The sequence below is a fragment of the Calidris pugnax genome, unplaced genomic scaffold, assembly GCF_001431845.1.
Source record: "Calidris pugnax isolate Ruff unplaced genomic scaffold, ASM143184v1 scaffold111, whole genome shotgun sequence".
Classification (NCBI taxonomy): Eukaryota; Metazoa; Chordata; class Aves; order Charadriiformes; family Scolopacidae; genus Calidris; species Calidris pugnax.
The window spans coordinates 2538636-2562894 of record NW_015090872.1 but is presented as its reverse complement, the minus strand read 5'-3'; the positions used below and the strand labels follow the sequence as shown (position 1 = coordinate 2562894).

General features: G+C 39.7%; 1 protein-coding gene across 1 annotated transcript in view; it reads right to left on the bottom strand.

The window, feature by feature from the left end:
* Nucleotides 1-24259, bottom strand: part of PLCH1 (phospholipase C eta 1) — a 95084-nt gene that overhangs the window by 38942 nt on the left and 31883 nt on the right. Inside the window, exons 3-7 of the mRNA XM_014945736.1 lie at nt 16730-16876; nt 15415-15658; nt 12932-13061; nt 9945-10115; nt 2596-2689 (exon numbers count right to left, since the gene is read on the bottom strand). Of these exons, the coding sequence (XP_014801222.1) occupies nt 2596-2689; nt 9945-10115; nt 12932-13061; nt 15415-15658; nt 16730-16876 (786 nt within the window). The remainder of the gene's footprint in view (nt 1-2595; nt 2690-9944; nt 10116-12931; nt 13062-15414; nt 15659-16729; nt 16877-24259) is intronic.

Here is a 24259-nt window from a genome sequence, read left to right as displayed (position 1 = left end):
GCAAATTCTTTGCACTCTAACATTTGTTTTTTCCTGGTTATGATCAGTGCTAACTCCTGTCTCCAAAACCACTGAATCACACAGCAGAATTAATCGTCCTGTACCCCATGTTTTCAGCATATTAACTGCTGGCTGTGGCTTGCCTGGTTCTCTGCAAACTGAAGAGGCTGCACAGACTCCGTGCACTGCTGGCACACACAGAGGTATTTCTTTCTAAAGGCTACGGAAGTTCTGACACCTTTGAGACAAATATACTCCCAAGATCCAACCCTTGTCCCCAGACAATTTTCAAACAGCTTTAAACAGCAAATAAATATAATCTAGAAAGACACATTTATGAAAAAAAGACCAACAAGCATTTGCAAAGCATGGCATTGAGCTAAGCCTCTTCAGAAAAAAAAAAATTAACAACCAATAGTAAAATAAGAAAGTGGGATTTTAAGCAAAGCATAAAAGTAACTAATAGTATCTATATGAAAAGATTGAAAAACCCCACAGGTCTATGTGGCCACTGCCCTACCTATTTTCACATCCAATGTTTCAGACCCTCAAAAGGGGCAGATGACAATAATGCACATGTAAGAATTCTTTGAAACCCTAGAGAAGCTCCCTACACCAAACCCAGTGCACAGACTACCTACGACAAGTGTATCAAACTGCCTTCTGCAGTTCAGACAAAACCAACAGAACAAAAGGAGGTGTTACTGGTTTTGTTAGAATCAGTGGAAGAAAATATCCTCCCTCACAATTATAGAGTGAGATAAAAGTGATCTCCTCATCTAGATGTTACTGCAAACAGACAGCATGCAGCTAAACCATGAGTCATTACTGTTAAAAAAAATGTCTTTTCGTCCTTCTTCTTAAACTGGTATCCCCCACCCCTTCTTAATTCTTGTTAAAGCACCAGCATGAGGGCGGAATTGGGTCAAACACTTAGGCAGTATCAGTCTGCATTCCCTGGGATGCTGAATTGTGCCTTGGATGGTGAATGACCCACTTAGAGGAATAAAGCTGGATAACTGGGAGGGAACATCAGCCTCACATTCAGCAAGGTGCAAAGGATCTGAGATGTGCACCATGTTTCCCTCAGTGGACCCTTGTAATGGTAACAGGTAAAAGCTATCCTGTTCTGCTTCATCACAAGTGTGACATCTTGTAAATAAGAGACAGCAGAGGAAATCCCTCAAATATGGGGCAACAGAAGAGAGGTAGCAAGACGCCTGCAGGAGTATAGGTTTGGTGTTCTGCAGATCACGCTGCTGTTGATGCCTCATGGGTCCCAAGTTGAGCAGAACAAAACAAAAGAACGTACTCCTACCAAAGTTAAAGATAGATCTGACCATTTATACAGATGACAGGATGGAAACAGGAGCCAATGGGCCATCCTGACTTGGAAGTAAATGCTTTCTTTTCCCAAGTTTATTGCTGACACTTAGGCTGTTCCAGTGCCACTCTCTTGCTGTAATAAGCACTATAATAAGCACTACTATAAACACAGTAGACACCAGGTAGACAAGGTAGCAGCCACCCAAAGGGCCACACAGGGCACAGGTGCCCATGCTAGCCAATTCACTAATCTAGTTTATTCGCTTTAACTTCTATTTCTCTATGCTGCAAGTTTATATAAGAAGGTGGTATGTGATTTGTATCCCTATAAATCAGATCAGCATCTAACAGAGAAAATTTTAAAAATACCTCCTTTGAGAATGAGAAATATAAAATATTTCCAAAGGATAGTGCAAACAATACCAACCCTGAAAGCAATTCAAACATAAAAGTAGCAGGAAGATTAAAAGGAACAGAAATGCTTTCAGAAGTATTTTTTTAAGATGTCATTGCTTGTTCATTTTGCTTTCCCTATTTCAGTTTAAGTGCAGTGCCCAGGGTAACACCAGAAGCTTGTTTAAGATCTGGGAGGCTGTAATCAGGATTTAAGTACCATGCAGAGGAAGATTTCTCCTTCCTCCTCCACAAAATCACCATGTAAATTATGCTGCTTCATGAAAGCTATCTTCTGGGCAAATTAACACACCACAGCATTTAATCTATTTTATTCCAATTCTGATTTTGATTTTATATTAAACTGGATTCTGGATAAATATACCATCTACAATTACTTTAGCAAGCAAGGTGAATAAGATATTAAAACCCAAAGAAAATGTAACTATCCATATTTTATTTCACATACACATAAATCAAAGGATTGTACAGGAGCAATTCCAGATCTACAGAGACAGAACAGAATGAAAACTTTGCTTTTATTACTTCAGTTAAAACATTCTATGCTGTGTATTTTATACTATAGCCTGTTCTATGTTTTACAAATACACAGCATAAATACATCCAAGCTTAAAGGCATTCACATTAGTGTATGATGGCTATGATGTATTGCTGTATAACACCAGCTGCTAATTCATCCCACCCACTCTCATCTCTCCCATGTCTCGCAAAAATGCACCTACGCTACTGACTGCTGAGCTTTGTAACTTTCTGTTGCAGTCAAATATTATAGAGCTACAACAAAACACTGTTACAGCTTTTCTACTCCCCTACAGTATATCAAGACAAAACTAATATCAAAATGAAAAACTTTACCTTCAATCCCAAGAACATGTTGCTTCTTGTTTTCTTCTGATACTTCAAACTTCTGTATGATGTCAAGACAATATTCTGGCGTCACGTTATTCATCTGTGCAAAAACAACAGTGTTGGTGCACGTATTTTTTTTCTACCATGTCACCAGCATGTCAAAATCTACTTTAGGCTTCTGGGTCCAGTTGAAAAACCTTATGATCAAACATTGAGTTCAGACAAAAATGAACAGGATGGTCAGTAACACTACTATGAAAGGACTTTAAGATTTTGATTTGATTTTCCTCAGTGCTGCACAAGCCTCATGGCTCTTGCCTTTGAAGAGAAAAAGCAGAGTGAGAGGTAACAGTAACTTAAAAGCTGTGTCATATAGTTTAAAGATGAAAAATAGCTGTTCAGGGCGCTTAATAATGGTTATACTGGGGAATAGTGGTGAAATGAGAATTATGAAGTTATATTCTTTAATATAATCTACTTAAACATGCAAAAAGATTTGGCAGGGTTTGATTTCATTTTCATGCATTTTCCAGTTCTGTGATTTCATTACTTCCAAGAGAGTTCACGGTAATATACAGGCTATGAGATAAATAATTAGATTCTGAAATGAAAACCAGCAGTTCTTCTAAAACAAATAAGAGTTTTGTCATGAGCTTCAACTAGCCCATTATTGAAGTCCTACCTGACTAGTAAGGCCAGAGCATCACCACACACTTACATTTCCTCTAAAATTAAAGGAAAGAAGTAGGTTCCGTCACTCATTGCATCTTTTCTCACGCCCCTGCCCCTCTTAAGTTGTAGAGAACCAAAGTGAGAACTAAGATTGGGTGTGTTTCATTTCCTCCACTAATAATATCACAGGATGGCAATGATGACACGAAAACCTTTGGCAGCTTATCAGTACTATTATCCTGTTTACTGTTTGTACTCTGCATCCTTTGCCAAAGTCAGCTCAAACACCCTGACATGTTGAGGAGTCTGGAAGCAAAGGAACATACAGTCCCCTCTCTTAGATAGTGTGTCATCTCTGGTAACATGATTGCTTCAGGCAAATGCAGCAGGGAGGTTAGTCATTCTGCAGATTACATAATATTTATTGTTTAAATCTGAAAATGGTCTCTGTGTGAACTGTTCTCTTACTAATGGAATTCTCTTTCAGATGGCAAAACCAATTCCATTTACTCTGCTCCATCTGTAGCCTTTGATGAATTTGTGCTTTCCTTATTTGCTGTAGCTCAGTACTCCCAGCATCAGCTTTCAGCTCTATGGACATCTAGAAGTAGGTTGACTCTCTTGATCTGGTCTTATCTAAAAGCCTAATCCTGCCAAGTGCTGGGTTCCTCCTAAGAAATCTGGGTGCCATGACTAACCATATTTTATAACACCTACACTGCTACAGTCTAAATATGAAAAATTACCAAAGTAAGGGAAAAAATAGACATGTCAACATTAGAAGTACAGTAACAGAAGGCAAAGCAAGCGAGCAGCAAAACTCAACTCATATGGTGAGTCAAGCTGAAAAACTCGGAGATACTTTACAGCCTTTCTGCCCTTCATCCTTCCCTCTGTTTTTTCTCTTGCAGGGGGAAAGCATGGCTCAGCCAATTTCCTTCTCCAAACATTTTATTTATATCTCCTAGCTAAGCCAACAATACGAGATGCCTGCAGGAATAAGAACAATTCAGCCGAGAAAATAACTGATTATCCTAGCCCAAGTAGATGTTGCTGTTTGATTGCAAACACTATTGATAGCAGGCCCTTCTTCAGGACAAACTGGCTAAAATCAACTTTTTTATTATGCCACATGGCTCCTTGATGGCCGAGTGGCAGAGTACTTGTGTGCTCTAGGAACAAAAAGGTCTAATCTAGCCCAAAGTTGCATCTGCAAGGGAAAAATCCACCAATTTGTGGTTTTAACTGCAGCTTAAGAGAGATGATGAATTTAGCTATTATTTACATTTGTTTTCATTAAGTTTTAAAGTATTCCACTAGAAATAATATCAAATAGTAATGAACATTGTTGATGGCTGAATATTTAGATACAGGGATTACTAAAGATGGGCAATACTGGAGCTTACAGAATCTCTTATATACAAGGTTACTTTCTGTATTTTGGGTTAAAAGCTTTAATTTTTATGCAGATATGTTCTTTAGAAGAATATCAGCTTTTGAATGACTGATAAGTTCTTGGCTTTTAAGTAAATGAAAGAGCAATTAATTTTGCTAAAATAAGATCCTACAAAACTACAAAAGAGTAACATAGCCCTAATCTTAAGTGAAGAGTTAGGAGAAAGAAGGGAGAAATCACTTTTGATTTCACCCGTATCCTTGGAAGCGAGTCAGACAAATCTATTGCCAAAAGTCTAACGTCATCTGAAGCTGCAGCGTCCTGCAGTGCCAGGTAATGGGAGAGCTCTCTTCTGTAAAGGCCCATGAGCTAAGAATGGGAATTGTGCTCATTTCCCATTCTCATGGGAAAGGAAATAAGAGAAAGGAATGTAAAGTAGAAGAAAAATTAGGGGAAAAAAAAATAAAGTAAGGAGAGGTTAGCAAAGAAGTGCAATGCTAATGGCAGGTGTTCCTAGACAGGATGCCAACCCACCAGTGTGTCAACAGTGCTCTGATGGTTTAGGCTTTAGATGTTCACAGTTAACCATTCTATAAGAAAAATAAAAATATAAATCATCAAAGACATTCTTCCAATTTTAGTGCAAGATGTCAATGGAAAATGTCATGACATATCGAGCCATCGCATAAATCAGTTATACTGATTATCCTTTTGTGTAAGCATGAGGGAAGAAGGCAACAGCTTGCTTTCCAATTAACAGTTTCTGTTGCCACAATAAGGATTTTTTTGCAGAAAGCAGCAAGGATTGACCAGGCATGATGATCTGGTATTGTCTTCCTTGTCTGATATTATCAAACTCCACAATCTCTCCTCTTTTCAAAATTCATGTGCCAACACTGATATTCTTATAGTTTCCTATTCCTTTTGGGACACTAATTCCTGGTATCTTTCAATACATCCTGTTTCAGGTCACAGCCTAACACATACCGACATTCCCTGGCATATACTACCTCATTATCTTCCTTTAAAATTTCTTCCAAGGGAGCAGGTATAGTTGTTTCAAAACATTCATTTTCTAAATGTGTACTTAATCCCCACTTACCACTTTTTGTCACATTTTCACTATTCATAGCATCACTAGTTATTCCTGTAACACTGTATAATTAGCATAGACAGGTAATAAGAATAAACTTACCCCCTCAAACAGGCTTAACTCAAAATGCACTAGCTGATATTGAACAATTAAGGAAAAGCTTTACATAATTATATGTGTATGTTCCAAAGGTGCAATTTTTATAAGAGTACTTCCTCTACAGTTCAATTAAAATCAACAGGGGCTTTAATTTTGCCACCAGCTTCATTTGGGTTGCAAAAGGCAGTTGACCTTTTAGAAGATACTGGTTTGGTACCAATACGATGGTGTAGTATTAACTTTTCCACCTGGCTCCTGTCACTCAGGAGTACGACGGGGAGCATCATATAACAGGCAGCACTTTCCTGGAGCACACAGCCCACGCTGCTGGAGGCCTTGTCTCAGCAGGCTGTCCCTTTTTCTCAGGACAGATGAAAACTGTATTGCAAAGTAACTGATCCATGGTAAGGCAGCAGGTGGCAAGCAGGCACATGGAAAACCTCAAGCTCAGAAAACCAAAACTAAACATTTCAGGTTTGTAACACCAAAGCAGCCTTGTAACTCTGTCAGAGAGATCTCTGCTATGACAAAAATAAAAACACTTGATGCGATATGGATACAGCAGAAAGGAGAGCAGCAATCAGACAACCACCACTGGCTGGCTGACCCCAGAACACAGGACAGCATCGCTACGGCAGTGGCTCCCAAGACCAGGACAGGAGGCCATTCACTCTATAAAGCAGGTCCAGAATAGCCATCAACCACAAAGCTGCTCCTTAAGAGGGAAGATGACATTTGTAAAGCCTATTTCACCCAAACCTCACTACTCAAAGACAAGTATAAGACAAGATCTGTCAGCCAAAAGAGCCTAGAGAGTCTGCTGTTTAGCAGGAGATCTGTTTCTGGGGAGGACCAACTCTGATTTATTAGGAGAGGACACTTCCAAAGGGACAACACTCAGGCATGCAGACACAAGTGGACATCCAGGGATGTTCCTCCCTCACAGCCACTTGTGCTAAGAGGACTGCAGGACCAGCAGTCATTACGGGAAACCAGCCTATTTTCTGCTGTTCTGATATTTGAAGCCATATAATTGCAATTTTAATAGCAATGAGCTGAGTTTAACTGCACCTAAGTGGAAATAATCTGTTTCACAAGCTCTGTGGTGAAAGCAACAGGGAGCACTCCTAAAAAAAAAAAAGAAGCCAGCTTAGCAAGTTCACAAAAAACCCAAACCCCTTTTGTTCTATCCTCAAGCTGTAGAATATTTAAAAGTCTTGCCAAAAGAGTAGCAGATGGAGTTGGACAGACTGGCCACAGATTTCCAAGCAGCCAGACAAGCAAAAGGAAAATGCCGTTTGGTTGAAGGCACTTCAGAGCTGCATTATGATTTGAACCATTATCAGCTTTTGATGGCAATCTTGCCTTACCCGAGGACATTGTCACATCTCTGTTCTGAAAACACTAAAGGGTAAATCTGTTCTATCACTATTAATACTGGGAAGTGAGAAGACCAGAGGGAAGAGGCAAAGAAAGTGCAAGGTGCTTCTAAACTACACTGCCAGGAGGTTCATCTAGAGGAGATCATGTTTTTACTCTTTTTATTGTTTGTTTTTGGAATAACGGTAAGCAAACCATTTATAGCTGATAGCCCTGTCCACATTCAGGGTTTTGAGTAGCATGTAGAGAGAGGAGAGGGTGCAGTATGCCAGACTTGACAGTCAACTTGTTTTTTCTGATGCATTAGTAATTTCATGATGTCCTTGTGCACCCACAAAGACAGCTCTTCTGCCTCTTTCGTATGTTTTTCTTCCTGCTCCAGGTCCCTGAGTGCCCTCTCATGCTCTTTAGCTGTTCCTGGGCACTTCAGCATCTCCATGAACATGTCCTCCCTGGAGCATTTCTTTGCTTTCTCATCAGTGTCAACCTTGCTACTGCTGCTGTCAAGGGTGCTCCACTGAAGAGCACCCAAGTAGAAGGCAGTGATTAAAAAAGGAAAAAAAAAGGAAAAAGCAGTGAGCCCAGAAGACTTAGGGCATTAACATAAAGGGAAAAAGATAAAAAGCGTTTCGTGCCCTGTCTGTTGAGGCTGCCACAGCAAGATCAGTGATGTGATAGTGCTCCATGTTTCAAAGGGGACAGAAGGAAGAACCAGGGAGTCGTACGTGCCAGGGAATTGCCACAATGGCCAACAGGGAGAAACTCAGCAACAAACCACCACAGACTGTTATCTTATGCTAGGCATAACTCAGAAAAAGCAGTCATCACAGACAGGATCCCAAAATGGCACAGGAGATTATCCAATGATTGCAGGCAAAACACAGCATCTATACCCAGGAAGCTCAAGTAGGTTTGGATGTTAGCATTTATTTTTGTGAGGTTGCTTTGGAAAAATGCTCTGCAATGACACACAGGCTGAGCAAAGAATCCAGGATCAATTGCCAGAAGCAAACAAGAGTCCAAGAGATCAGAAGGTTCTTTCTGTGCTCCTCACTGTCCAGTGTACAAGTTTGCTCCATAGCTTCCACTGGCAATTTTTGTAGTAATTTTGAATCTTTCAAGACAGGCATGAAAAACTCCATTACAGCAACATATGTAGGAATAGCTAGAGGGCTTTTTGTTCAGCAAGTGTGTTCATAAGCATATTGTGGGAAAATCTCTGATTTTGACCCAACTTCGCTTCTTAAGTTACTTATACTGGTTTCCATTTTTTATTTTTTCTTAAATTCCATATCAGTGTATCTGTTCCTGGGGTTCCCTGAAACTCACCTCTCTCAATTGCTTCTCTCTGAGAAGCTTCAGATAGAAGTGAACCTCCAGATGTGAAATTTTCTTTGCACAAGTCTCACACATCTGTGAGGAATGCTTAGAAAACAGACTTTCCTGAAGAAAAATTGGGAAAGAAGGCAGAAGGGAAAAAAAGGATAGAATTCTGGACATCTTTCTCTCAGCCAGGTTGATGTGATATCCATCTTTGTATTACATCGCAGAAGTGTAATCTTCCCTTAAAATTGTAATAAAGATTTAGTCTACATTTAAGGGGTTGTTCTTTATCAATATTTAAACTGCTGTCTTAATAATAAAAGCAGAAGTCCTTACAATCATTGCTACTACTGATACTTGGGAACTCCTGGGATATATAACAGCATTGTAGGATTTAACTTTGCTTACAGCAAAGGATAAGTGAACACAAAGATTCATATTCACATGCTACTGCCTTAAGCCATGCGCAGGCAAACCTTGTAGATTATCAGAAGTAGTTTGCTCTTCTTTTGTTATGTGTCTCCAGCTTGAAAATATATCGTGTATCATCCTAATTTAGAGTATATCTGCAAAGACCTTTATTCATGAAAGGCATCTCCATAAATGTCTCCCCACAGCACCAATAAAGAACCCAGACAAGCTATGCAAGAGAATGCTAAGACACAAGATCCTCAGCTGTAACGAAGAGGTGTGAATGTTACCTGAATGCCATTATAAACTAACAAGCATTAACCATATTACCTTTCCTCTACCAGAGTCTGAAAAAATTCAAACTCTTTCTAGAAGCATTTAAAAAAAAAACAATAAAGTATTTAGATTTCTTTTTTATTACATCTGTTGTTTCTCCTTTTTGTGGTTTAACCCCAGTCAGCAACTAGAACCATGCAGCTGCTTTTTCATGCCTTACCTCCCACCTTTCCAACCCCCAAGAAGGGTGGGGTAAAGAGAGAAAAAAGGAAGAAAAGAAAAAAGGAAAAGAAAGGAAAAAAAGAAAAGGAAAAGAAACAAGGATAACAACAACACAGGTCACTACCACCCTGTGAATTGGCACCATCAAGAGCAGTGATCTCAGATTCCTGCCCCTCTGCAAACCCTTATTTATATACTGAGCATGACACTTATGGTATGGAATATCCCTTGGCCATTCCATCATTGTTTCTATGGGAAGGTGAAAATAAGTCCTTGAACAGTGTAAACATCACTTAACAACAACTAGAAAGAATAGGTATTATTGACATTCCTCTCACAGCAATCACTAGAAAGAAAATTAATTCTTTCCCAGCTGAAACCAGGACACTCCCCTGCCCCGAGCTAAACTTTTCCATAAGATTATTTCCATATACTTTAATGTATTTATATGTAGATATATATGGGTGCATAGTATCTCCACACCTTTTGTTCCACCTTTAGAAACTGAGCAAGTTCTTCAACAGTGAGGTGATCCTTCTTGTCACTATAGCTTAAGAGCAATAAGTAGAGATCTCGACGCAAGGACATCATCTTGTAAAACACTGAAAATTCTTCAAAATTTAGGGTTCCTTGATTCTCATCTGTGTCTGCTTCCTAAGAGATAAGAGACTCAGGTAAGCATGCTAAACATAAGTGAATTCAGGGAACAAATCATGAACACACATCAACAGATATTTAATAAATTCTAGTCTGCAAGGTTCTGTTCAGACTCAAATCCCAGTAGGCTAAAATAACTGCACAATTATGATATCATCTATTGGATTTTTTGATGAAAACACTACACTAAAGCCACAGGTTTCCTATGAAAGTTTCAATTCTATCTTTAGTTTTGAATTTGTTCCTCATGTAAAGAGGCTCACCCTGGGCTTTATTCTGATCTCTGTTACTCTCCTGTATGCCCTGCAGTTATCCTGGATTAAAACATAGCAAGGAACATAATAATTTCACCCTGTGGCTTCCACTAACAACAAGTCTGACATTTTAAAACATTCAGGACAATATCACAACCTTAAATTTACATTAATTCAAACTGCAGTACTCTCAGCCCCCTGTCAGCACTCTGTAGGGGTGACAAGTCTACAGCAGCAATAAGACTCCACACCAAAATATATGCCCATTAGCCTCAGTCTTGATGACAGCTTTTGTTTATCCTCAGAGGTAGGAAGAGAAGAAAACAGTACTTAACCCATGTTAATGCAAGCTTTTTACTGTGAACATCTGCCTAAGAGGATTGCTTTGGATTTTCAAAACAAAGAATATATTCTGTAGAACTGCTGTCAAACATTATGTGGGTCTCCACAAAAAAATGAACTTCAGGGAAGCTACAATTCTTGCTAAGTTTGAGGCTGTAAGCAGACAATGTAGACGAAGTGCAATAAATGTGCTGCTCTTCCTATAAATAACATCCTTTGTTCATCGCAGTGTATAATGTATTTTCTCTATAGCTATAAACACTCTTGCCTTTCCCATGTCACATTCTGTTAAAAACGGTGCTTCCTTCAGATCAGAACACCTTCTGTACAGAGTCCTTGGCTTTGAACCTGTTGGCTTGTCTCTAGACTGGTACATCAAATACAAGTTCTTCTCCAGAGGGGGGGTATCCTCATCTTCCTACCACTTCTTTCTCAAGAAAGCTCTTTCAGTTGGTGGCCAACCTCACTTCTACAGAAGAGGAGCTTGTCTAACAGCAGATACAACAAACACATCTGTGGCCTGCTTTGCCTTCCAATCATCCAGTTACACTTTCCCTTCACAAAACCCACTCCATTTAACTTTGAAGGGTCTCTTAGAACAGGAACCAATCTTTACACCACAGACAACTAAAGTAGTAGCCACATACTCCATTTCCAGACACAGGACTTGGACTGCTTCATAAGCCTGGACACCCCAATGGAGCCACAGCTGCTCCCCAAGCCCAGGGGCTGTTTGTGCCACATCACACAAACAGAACCACCTGAGCAGATCAAGCACAAGAGCAGTGCAGGGTAGCCAGATGTAAGGGTGAGGATTTGTCCCAGAGTTACTTTGCCATTCCCTTTACCCTGCGTTAAATCCTGGAAGTCCATAGGTCTGCTGGCACAAAGTGTTGGTTGTGGGGTGAGGCCTTTAGGATTGAGCCCTGAATGACTAACCGTAAATAAACCTTCAACAGTCCTTTAATATCCAACCTTAATAACTTCAACCATGCCTGTGAGGCCTAGGATATTAACACAGGTATAGTCTGGCAGCAACTGCAGCAAAATAAAAATAAGCAAAGCAATTTATTTTTAACCAAAAGTTGCCTCTTATTGCAGAAAGGCTGGTGCTTGCTAGAGTGCCCTGCTTCGTTCCTAGACAGTTTAAGAGTGCAGAGTGAAATACATTTATTTTTTTCTCCTCTTAGTACATGGCTTCACAACTCTCTGCCTCTCCTGCAGCAGTCAGCAAAACCCAAGGATCTCAGGGAGCTGCATTTCATTACACCGTATTAGTGCTACTGTCATCTGAGCCATACAGTCAGATCACAGCAATTAAACTAAGAAAATTCCTAGCTATCTGGTGTCAAATGGGATTTTTAAATCATGTTATATCTACTATATATCTTAAACGACATTTCTTCTATCTGGTGTCAAATGGGATTTTTAAATCACGTTATATCTACTACATATCTTAAATGACATTTCTAATTCGTGGGAAAAAAATACAACCTAAATTCACCTCCGCAACACAACCCCACAGTTTTCACACTTCTCAAGTCTTTGGGGAGTTACTTATACCTCATACAAGTACCTCTGATGCAGATTTTATGCCAGACAAACAAAACACTTTTGACCACAGAAGATTTTTCAACTTTCCCCTGTTTTATAGCAAACCAGCTTCTGCCTGGTACTGTTTTGGAAGAGTTAAAAACATTTCATTTTGCTCTCCATTACGTACTTGGCTTATCTTTCCTTTCCTACAGTAAACACTAGGGCTGTTGGAAAATGGTAACTGTTTTCAGACAGCAGAACTAAAAAATTGATTTTGGCTAAGTAAGAGGAAGTTGTTAAAAAAACTAATTACTTTCATAAAGCTAGTTTCTATTAAATAATTTTCCATAAAGGAAATTAAAAAAAGATTTCAATAGAAACAGAGTAACTTCATTGTGCATCAATGCCAGCATAGAACAATTCAGTTCACAGAGATCAAAATAATAACACATCTGAAAAAGTAATATTAATAAATTGTCTTCTACACATTTCATGATGTTAAAACAATGTTCTGATAGACCTTTGTCTACAAAGGGATAACATTTGGAAAATGTCTATAGAGCATTGGAAAGGATAGAGTTTTCAGTCTCAGATTGCAGACCCTATTTTGGATCTGTCCAGAAACGGATGGTAACTGGCACTGTCTTACCACAACCGAGCTGTGTGTTAGAGACCACCAACCTGAAACATCTGCCGGACCTTCCTGCGGGGCAGGTTAACATTTAGTTTATGCATCAGCTGGTGGATTTCTTCAATATTCAGCAGGCCATCTCCATTCTTGTCAGCCTCCTCAAAGGTCTGTTTGACCCAGCTACAGACACATCAAGGAAAAGTACATCCTCATGGAGGAGTGAGACAGAGCAGTTGGGCAGGTAAGGGACAAGACTCAAACTCAGAAGATGACAACGCTGTCCCAGCTCTTCTGGGCAGGGGGATAATCCTCCTTGCAAAGGATCTTAACATCTTCCAGGGAGAAGAACTGAGCATTATTCAATCCAACCTTCACAAACATGTCTTTTTTCAAGTCAGCACATCTGCACAAAACATTTGAATTGAGACTTCCCATATCCTGCATTAGAATTATTGGGATACACTGTGAAATAAAATAATTGCTGGCAAAGATCTGGTGCTGTCTACATGGTTCTCCCCATTCTGATGCCAAACCAAAGCATTTTTACTACTGTACACCTTCTGGTACAATTTGCTGTTGTACCTCCTACCTGGTGCAACTAAGACTGTTGACCTCCACGGAGTTATATCTGAGGACTACTGGTTTTGTGACTCAATAGCCATGTGTATCAGGGATGATGTTAATCTAGTGCAAGAGAATGGAATAAGGAAGACTGTGGAATCAGCCCAAGTACATTATCAGCCTGTGGTTTCCATAAAAACTTCATTAAAAATTAACCACTCTTTTTTCCACCCTTTCTCCTCCAAGACCATCACACATATATATATATTTGTAACTCTTCCATCTCTGGACAACTTCTTTGTCCACCATTTTCTCTCCAATATCTCACCTTGTGCCACACCTTCCACAGGGCGGCAATAACTCCATAGAATCACAAATTGCACAGATAAAGTGGATAGTGTTCAAACATTTGCTGTTTCTCCCCTTACAAGGGCAAAATGGCATCAAATAAAGCTAGCAGCTGTCAAATTCAGAAAACAAGAAGCGACTCTTCATGCAGCATATAGCTCAGCTCTAACATAACCTTTTCTGGGATGTTCTGCAGGATTACGTGGTTTTGAGGTGACACTGAACCAGTCTTTTTCCCCTGCCTTCGCTAGAGTTTCATTGAAATGCTTAAAACTGGTACTGGTTTATGACAATTATTTACAGCTAGGTTCACAATACCAGCCCCTTTGCGCTCTCATTTCTGCTACTAGCTTCTCCTCTGAGAGCATACTCTTAAGTTTTCAAACACTGCTGTCTTGCTCTGATATCTTCTTCCACTTTTCCCTTCATTCTGCTCAAAGCTCTCCACTTTCTTAATCAGTACTTTTTACCCCCTCTTTGCACATATATCCCTTTGCAGCTTTTCCTAAGATCTTACATTAGCTGGAATTGGTACAGAGTAATTTTGTCTGCGGTCTCCCAGCTGCCACATTTGATAACACAAACAAGACCTGAAGTGATGTTTCACCAGTAGAGAACATACAACAGAAATGTGCAGCTCAGAAAAGTCATGGATAAATATAGCAAGCTGAGTATGTGTGCAACAGAGCATGCAATATATTCCCCAAGTGGATCTATGCCTATCTTATATCAGAATTAAACACTGAAAATGTAAATTAAAAATACCTAAACTGTGTTCTTTCTCCAGGAGGAGCATTTATGAGTGACCACTGTAGCTTTCCATATGGTAAAAGAGACAGATTATAATTTTAATCAAGATGGGTTTGGGTTTTGTTTGATTTTATTTTTTTTTTGCTTAGGGGGAAAGAGTGTTCTTTGTGTTTAACATACTAGTCAGCAATGTTGTGAAAGAAAGAACATCAAGAAAATATTCAATGGACAAGATCTTTACAAGAAGTTCATTTCGGTTACTAGGCTACAATGAACGTTTAAGGAGCTTTAAAGATTTGTGCTCCTGACAATCAATGGAGGCTGAGCAGTACACACAGATATCTGACACATATTGACCAAGAGAAACAGAGACGGCCAGGAGTTTTAAATTAGTTTACTGAAAGACTCCCAAAATTGTTACGGTTATAGCTGAGCAGAGGCTAACAAATTTAAGTTTTCAATTAGTGTGTCTTGAAAACAGTGCCTTCTAACAGACCTTGCAATTTGCAGCAGCAGAATAAAAGCACAGTTGGGCAAAGAGAAGATGGCAGAAGTCTTGAAATCATCCTGGGGTTAGCACTTATTGCGATAACTAGAAATTACTGTTTTGACCCTTCAATAAGAATTTCAGTAACAAAATGCAAGATTATCCCCCATCTTCAATGGAGTTTAATCCAATCCCTAAACTATGGCTCATGTTTTATTGCACAGATAAGTGTCCATGTCAAACCCATAACTCAAGTTTCCATTGCAATCAATGCTAAGGTTTTCGGTCATTTAACCAGAAGTGAAAGGACACCCTGTGCTGATGTCACTAAAAAACAAGCCAGAAATACTGAATCAAATGCTGGAGCTCAGACTTATAAAAGGATACTGATCATGTGTTCTCTGTCGCTTAGCGAGTGAGTCCTCATCGCTTATTCCAGCCATCAAATATTTCAGTCCTGTGATCCAGGTGCGAGCTTCCTCTGGATTAGACGTAATCAGATCCAGTGACTCCATGTGGTTGCCATGGTAAATGGTAAAGCAACAGCTTGGGTCAAAGTTCCCCTCTGCATGGCGGTGGAAGATTTCAGACTGCCGGCCTTCAGTGACTTTGTAAATGGAGTCGATGATAACTGTGGGGAAGAGGGAAACCAAAAATTGACGTGCTTGGATATCCACCCCATTTCTTTCTGCTTTTGAGCAATTCTGAATTATTCAGGCTAGAAGTCATTAAACGTTTATTTCATGTTATATCTTCACATCCAAAAGGGCTTTTTGATTTCTAGGTTGATCCTTGCTTTGGCCATGCCATGGGCACAGTACAGCTGTCTGGAAGGCAGGCCAGTGCAGGTACAGGCAGGTTACAGCAAAGCTCTTAGAGTGCTCCCTGCTACATGAGAAGACTGTAGATTACCCAAAGGGCAGCATGAGGAGATGGATGCCATCAATCAGTAAAACACTGGGGACACCGCAGTCCCCAAAGGGACTGCTCACGCCACGGCCATGCTTTCTATAGCAGGAAGAGAGGGAAACCCATCACTAGGGTAATATGGCTCCCAATGCCATGGCTCCAAACAGCTACGTGGTTCAATGCAGCAGCTCTTAGCCACCACACACTGGTGCAAAACCATCAACTGTTACTATCTGTAGCCTTCCCAACTGCTTGTTTTTGATCTCAAGACTCCATGACAGTTCTGTGAATTTCTAGTCCTTGTTTTACCAACGATGTGAATTTCCAATTATAAACAGTGCAGCAGGGTCAGTTTCAATGAGAAATAATGCTACACAGTAACTTCAAGATGTAATAATGCCTAAAGAAAATTATCACAGTTAAGATCAAGAAACCTCAGTCTAAGCTTTTCTAGGTCCTGTGTTTAAATTCGTGATGTATACACTGAAAAGAGTTCAGCACAGTTTGTTATCAAGTCACTCACTCTCCAGTGTGCTCATAATTCATATAAACCTATGGAAAGTGTTGACATCTGACAACTACACTCTGCTTCTTTGTGTAATCCTGAACTTTTAGTACTCAGGTAAACTCTATGCGTACTCTTCAAAACCTTCATGTAAGTATCACATCACATTTTAAATAAGCATCAAAAAGCATTTATTTAATCAATCAAAAAATATTGTTTAGTTTTCCCTCTAATTTATATTCTAATACTGAACTGCCCAAGAAATTAAAAGAAATATGAAAAGTTTACTTTTTGCCTTTTCACTTTTTCTGGATGGTCTCCATCGGATGCAGGTCCTGTGCTCATCCAGGTAGAAGAGACGAACTAGCCCTTTGGTTCCACTCTTCAGCTTAACCATCTGAGTCCCAGACTGCATAACACTCATGCATCTTTCAACTGCAAAGCAGAACAAAATAAATTCACATAAATGACTTTCTGGCTTTCCAACATCTGCCAAGTATGTAAAATTTCTGACTTGCACCTCTAGTGATAGAAATTAGTTATTGCTGTGTAGGACATACTATTTCTTCTTCGTCACTACTAGCATCTCCACATAGGAAAATAAATCATCTGTCAAAACACCTTCACAACAAAGGAGGCAAAGAAAACTCTACCATATGTTGAAGGAAAATATTTTATATTTTTCAGTGCTTATCTCATTTAAATATTTTAATATTATTTTACACAATACTGTAGTTTTAAACCCAAGCACTCGACAAATTTTGAATGGCGACATTATCATTCAAACTCCACTTTCCTTTGGGCTCAGTAATCCTTTATCTTATATCTTGTGCTTGACACTATATCTTGACACTGTTAGAACTGCTCAGACAATTATAAATATACAATCCCTCCTCTCTACCACACACATTTACACCCTCTCCATCCTGCTACCAAATTTCAAGCACATACCCTGATGACTTCCTTTTATCCACCCATCCCATCCGGGAGGATAAGGCTTTGTTTCTCTATGTTTTGACTAAAATACACCCATCTCTTCCATTTCATCTCACATCTTCCCTCCTACAGTTTTCCAAACACTAGAATCAAGATAACGTTTCCTCTTGATCTCAGTGTAGATCCGTGCTCTTAAATTACCTCTTGTTTTTATCCATTCACAGCCCCTCCTCACTTGATATCACTCCAAATTCACCTCCCAGATGATTTGTTTACACTCTGGCTGGATCCCAAATACTATCTAGGCCTGTCTTTATTTCTTCTTATCACCCTTCTCTTCACCACTTCTCTCTTCAGTACTCCTCTCACAGTATCACAACAAAGACTAATGCACCCTCCCACTCCTCTCTGCCAGAGCCAGCATTTATTTTCTCAGCTCCTGACAGCTGTGGATTTGGCGTCAGCTGAAACCCCACAGTACATGTCATGGGGGTCCTGCTCAGTTCATCGCCATGACAGAAGTGTGGTCAGAACGCATCTTCCAGCAGACCCAAACAACCCTGAGGCCATCAAGGAAGGATAACAAACCCGTTGCTCCTTCCAAAGCGCCTCTGGGTCAGATGCAGTCAGAGCAGCACCCTAAACATTAGTCAAACACGGGATGAACAGCCGGCGTCGCTGGAACAACTTCCTCCAGCTCCCTCACACAAAGCCCTTGTTGTTGGCAAGCCAAACTCCACATCAAATAACTGCATCAGAAGCAGCGTTTTTGCTGAGTTGTCATATTTTTTGAAGGAATGAGAGGACTCAAGTTGAGCTGAACAGAACCAGAACTTCTGAAAGCACCACAGATGTGCATGAGTGCAATAAAATTGTCCGATATTATGTCCATAAATACATGGTCTTCCCTGAATCACCACACATGAAATGAATAGGTGGGTTTGAAAGTGCTTAAGATGAGCCAGGAGAGTGACATAAATCAAGCCAGAAATAGATGTTATACAGTATCCACATGTTGACTGCGGCAGTTTTAACGTCTATCTATCCGAAGATGCACAAAATATCAGGAAGACAAGCCTTTACACCACCAGGGATGGAAAATTCAGAACCTTAAAGAAGAAAGATTAACAAGCAAAAGTAACTCTCTAAAACTTACTACACATATATACACACATGACCCCATTCTCTTGGGAGACTGAGCCTTTCACTTTGGAACTGAGTTTAGAGCAAGTTTGCCTTAGATTCATATCTAACAGACAAGAACTGTCCTCCAGCACAGAAATAAGGGTCTCCAAAGGAAAAGGTTGTACCAGTGTGTGTGGATACGCAAATCTGAACTGCTGCATTAACCTGGCATACAAACTGCATGTACAGTTTTATTTCACTATTAGAGTGATCTATTGCAACAGGGTTTTAGCTCAGGAAGAGATTTAGCAACAAGCTAACTCAACACAGAAAATCTGCTTCTTTGTACCTAAGCCTATCAGTTATTAATAAAAGTCTTAGAAAAATAACTAATTCTCACATAAGTCTCTCTGTTATCATCAGCTCAGCTGTCATAAAAAAAAAAAATAACCACCTTGGTTTCACTACAATGTTGAGGGCTACTAGTAAAAGGCAGAAGAAAGATGACTACATTTCTTTAATATAAGAAAAGGAGAAAATGGGCCACACTCAGTAATTACAGCCAACAATACCATGGGGGGAAAAAAAAAATCATAAAATGTGATCCAGTTTCTTCTTCATTGTTTCAGTTGCCTTAACATTTCTGCATCACATCTGTAATTGTTACAGATGCATTTCACATACCTGTTTTCAAGTAGACTTCAGAATTAAAGTTATATGGAATAGATTTTAAAACACATTTTTCACAAGTAGAGAATAGTGGAAGAAATCCATTTCCTGCCAAGTATCTCAGCATTTGCAATTTCTCAAGTGCCATTTGCAATGTCTAGTACCCAAGTAAGCACCAACTTTTCTGCTTGCACTTTTCTAGTTCTAAGAAAATACCATCAGAATGCAAACATTTAAATAAGAATAGTAAATGTGTAAGAAAGTTCATTGCATCCTCCCTACTGTGTAGGTGTTAATGACAGAGAGAATCCACTTTAAAGAACAGACTATGGTAATAGAAATGCCACACCATTCAAAGGCCCATTGGATTTCCACTCTGGAAACCCTTTATGAAATACACCATCCTCTCCTTTAAGCTATTTATAAAATACAAGCACATGAAGAAACAAAGTGTTTTTCAAATCTATCCCAAATATGCTAATTTCAGTCTCTAGCCAGACATTCATAAGAGATAGACACCACACATTAGCATTAGAATGAGTTGAAGTTATTGAACAGAGGCAATTCAGGATAAAGCTCCAGAAGAGCAATTCAAGAATGCTTTCACTTAAAACCAGGAAAATTGGTTCCAGAAAAACATTTAATCCTCTAGACAAACCACAAATACCGAGTAAATGAAGCAGCTCCTTGATGCAGACATACATTAAAATTTGAGAAAGCAAAACATGGTTTCCATTATATGGTATTTTTCTATCAAAAGGAAGAGCTGTGCCTTTTTTGCCCAAAGTCTGAAAACGAATTAAGTTAAACTAGAATACAATGTAGTTTGTGTGTTACAAGAACAAAGAATATTAATGAACTGTGGAAAGTCAAATAAAATATTATGTTTATGCATTGCATATTTAAAGCTCTACTTTCAAATCTGAAAACTACAAAGTCACTTCTGTTTCCAAACTTATATAAACTTACTCTTGACAATCTAAAATCATCCTAACAGACATTCTGTAATTTAATGTGTTTTAATAATCCTGAAGTACCAGTCTATTTTTTTTTCTCCTAAAATAACCATTTAAAGCAACCTAGATCTGAATTCAAAGAGCATTTTCTAATTTTTAGTTCCAACAATGATAATCATTCTTAGTAGAACACACATCTCCTTTTCAGAAGGAGCTGCTTCTCTATCAAATGGTAAACTGGATACAAACCCATCTGTGCCAGCTGGACTTTTTCTGAAGTGGCCACACTCCCCAGCACATGGTAGACCTCTGAAGCCAGGAGGAAAGCCATCTGAGCCCCTGGCAAATCCAGACGTTCCTTGAAATCTTGCACGTTAGGCAGATGCTATTTATTCTACCTGACAACACTGCTCCTCGCTGCTGAATAAATCAAGCTGCCGCCTGGGAACAAACACTAAGCTGGAACTCTGACCACTAACCATACGCGGCCTTACGTTTAAAAAGCACTCTAATCCGCCCCAAATCAGCCAACGCTACCTTCCGTCCAACTCTGCTCTAATCTATCCCCATGTGCAATCAGGTCTTTAATAACCAGGGAATAGCTTAGCACTGTGCCCTGCGAGAATCTGTCACAAAGTTACAGCGATATTCACGGGTCTAACAGCCTCTCCCCGCACAAGCCCTGTTTTGCAATAGTTTGCAGTTAATTCGGTTTAATTATCAATAGTGATATTCATGACATGCACATCTGCCTGCTGTTGTGCTTTACCACAAAGCTTCTAAGGCATGCAGGACCCTTTAGTTGATACTAGAAGGAAAATATTTAGGGAATTAAAACATTATCCCTGGTAGCACTTTCAGTAAAAGAAATGCACTTCGATGTATAGGGCACAGCACAACAGTGAAACAAACAGCCACTCCTCATAAAACATGTTCATCCAAGATTAAATAAATATGCTGGTCACTTGGCAACTGGAGCCAAGAGGCAGGCACCGAGCAGAAGCAGTGTTGGCACCCCGAGGATGCTGGCTGGCATGTGGTGAGCACCAGCTGCCCCATCGCCCGCAGGCAACGGGCAACGCTGCACCGAGGCTTTGCAGGTTACCCCAGCTCCTGAACTCTTGGTCTTGCCGTGCCCTCCATGGCACTCAGCTCACTCTGAGCCCAACCTCACCCGCATTTCCATCAACCTCTGTGAGATAGTACAAGAAAGCCATCAGAAAATGTACATAAGTCTTTAAACAATCAATTATTCATTCAATTTTAGGACAGCCAGTAAAACTTATTTTTGAAAGGGGCAGCGTGCGCAACTCCTACATGCAAAAAGCTCAAGTGTTCACAGCAAACCCTTAGTAAATTAAAGCAGTTATCCCTCAGCAAGACACACACAGTACAATGTGAACATATTTAATAGCTTTAGGACCAGTGTCCTACAACTGAGTATTAAAATTATACCACTGACATTCTGAGACTTTTTTTAAACAAAGATCAATATGTTGTCCATAAACTTCATTCTTATTCTTCCCTGATATACTACTACATGTTAAGAAGTTAATATTTCAAAGTGCAACAAAAGAAAAAAGGTTTGGTCTCATGTCTTGCTTTTAATGGATGGACAGCCATCTGACAAAACAAAAAGATTAAATAACGTATAAAGAGCATTACCAAACAATGAGAAGTGTAATTACGAAAGAGGATATAAACTGTGTTTCTAAATTATATGCAGCAAGCTGCATTAAGCCAACATTAAGCTTAAGGAGATACAAGAAATCCATAAAACACAGAAGTTACTTTTCCAACTGCAACATCAGCTCTTCTCCCCTACAGTCAGTATTTTTGGTTTTACTATGTACTTTGCAGGTATATTGTTTGTTCTCTCTCTGAAGAGGGGGAAGAACCAAAAGACCCCCCAGCATCATCACATGCACTGTTCCCACCCACATGATTACAGACACCTCCTGTGATTCACTGTGCTGCCACATCCCAAGAACCAGAACAGGATCCTACACTTCACCTTAGGGTCACTTCTCTTACGCTGTGGAAAGTTTATCTTACTTTATTTAAACCCTCAAATACCACCACAGTACTTCTCTCAAATTTTCCGATTTTAAACCCTCAAAACTCCAGAAACTCAACTCTAAGGGAGGCTGTTATACAAGAAGTAAGTGGTTAGTGGTTGACAAAGGAGTCAGAACATGCTCCCATCACTGGAATCATGTGCCTGGATCCAGCTTGGAGTCCACTTTTTACTGAGGTAGATGCACATTCCCAGAAGTAAGCATTGAATAAGTGTGCAAAGAAGAAAGTACACACCTCTCTGAATTAGAGAACAGTATGCAACTAAACTATCACAATCGAAGTAGTGAAGATGTTCTGGACGCAATCACAAAAAAACCCAACCAAAACACCAACACCAAAACCCTAAAAAACCCCACCAAACCCACTATTCTCAGTTGTCTGAACTCTTATCACCCCGTTTTGCATCATTTATTCATCATGAGTAAGCTGTAAGTTTGCCTTTACGCTAATGCCATTAAAAGCCATTTACTCCCTACCTCCATCCCCCGGAGAGCACATTTTAACTAAATCCCATAGAACAGCACTAATATCCAGCACACCACGCAGCTTACCACTAATGCCAGCACATTGTTGATTGCCGTTTTGTTACGCAACAGCCAAAGAGCCCAGAAGAGCAGAAACCACAGCTGCAGGTCTGGAGGAATCCATGGCCCCAGTCGGGACCATTTTTAACAGTCACATCTCATATTTTATGCCAGATTTTAATTTGCTCTGCAGCAACTCTTCCAGCCCCTCACAGAATTTTACATTAAGCTTCTTACAGTGGATTTAATCATAATCTCTGTGAAGTCCACAAACATGAGACGGACAATCTCTCACACTTCTGAAAATCTCAAGAAATCTTCAAGGAAGTCACACACAACCAGCAGAGACACCAAAGGCCGGGGCTAGTCCTTGCAAGCCCAGCCAAAAAGTGTGCAGGTATTTCACTTCAGCCCTGGAGAAGGCAGAGAATCAAGACAAGTGGAATAAGCAGCCAAACACAAACTGTGGCTACTCAAAACAATTGTGAATGGATGGGCAACAAAAATCTGAAAGACAACTCATGCTTGTAAATTCACTAAATAATACGCAACCAAACAAAAAAAAAAAAAAAAAAGGTAAAGCTTAAGAATAAAAACATGTACTACTCAGAAGGAAAAAAAAAATACAATCCAAAATCTATCATACGGTTTTAACTCTTTGTGGGTCTGGGAACTATCTGGTGTTGTATTTCTTGAAACAAACAAAGAAAAATGAAACAAACAAAATCAAAACAAAAAACCCACAAAACAAAACACCAAACCAAAAAACAACAAAACCAACAAGAAACCAAAAATCAAAAACTTGGGAGTAGTAGTCCCCAGAAATTGTTAGAGTAATACATATTTCACAGTAAGTGCTGTCACAGTGAGACTGCTAGCTTGATGCTTCTAGGATGATCGATTTAACTCAGCTTATTTGCATATGACAAGTGAAAGGGTTTCTTATATATCTTGTCCACCATCAATCCTTGACTATAATTAGTTATTCTTACCATGGGAGCACCCAGAGTCCTTTTAGGCTGAGCCCCCTCCCCCAACTCCCAAAAGAGTTGTAATGATTCTTAATCATAAGTTTTGTTACTACAATGAGACTGTCTTTTACACAGTACTGTGCCATGGAGAAAAAGACTTGCTAGGACAGTGCTTTCCAGGGCCTACAATCCCCTTTTTGAGACCTGAGCTTCAGTATAGCAATGAATTCTGAGAGCAGTCCCCAGACACAATGAATAATGCATGTTTTCCACCTCTGCTCCATGATACCTTCCTTCTGCTAGCTCAGCGGACTTCTAATTATCGTCTTTAGGAAATTAGCCCATGTTTCATTCAAGCAGCACTTTGGAAAGCAGCCGATGAACAGATCGGTCAGCAGGTACAGCTTCTCTACAGTCCTGCTGGACACTTAGACTGCTGAAACATCCTGAGGGCCTGAGCAGTCACAAAGCTTCTGGACCCCAGCTCTAAATCTTGTCTAAAAAGAAGCACCTTAGACAGGCCACCACTCACCAACACAGAGCCAAGAGACTGACTGT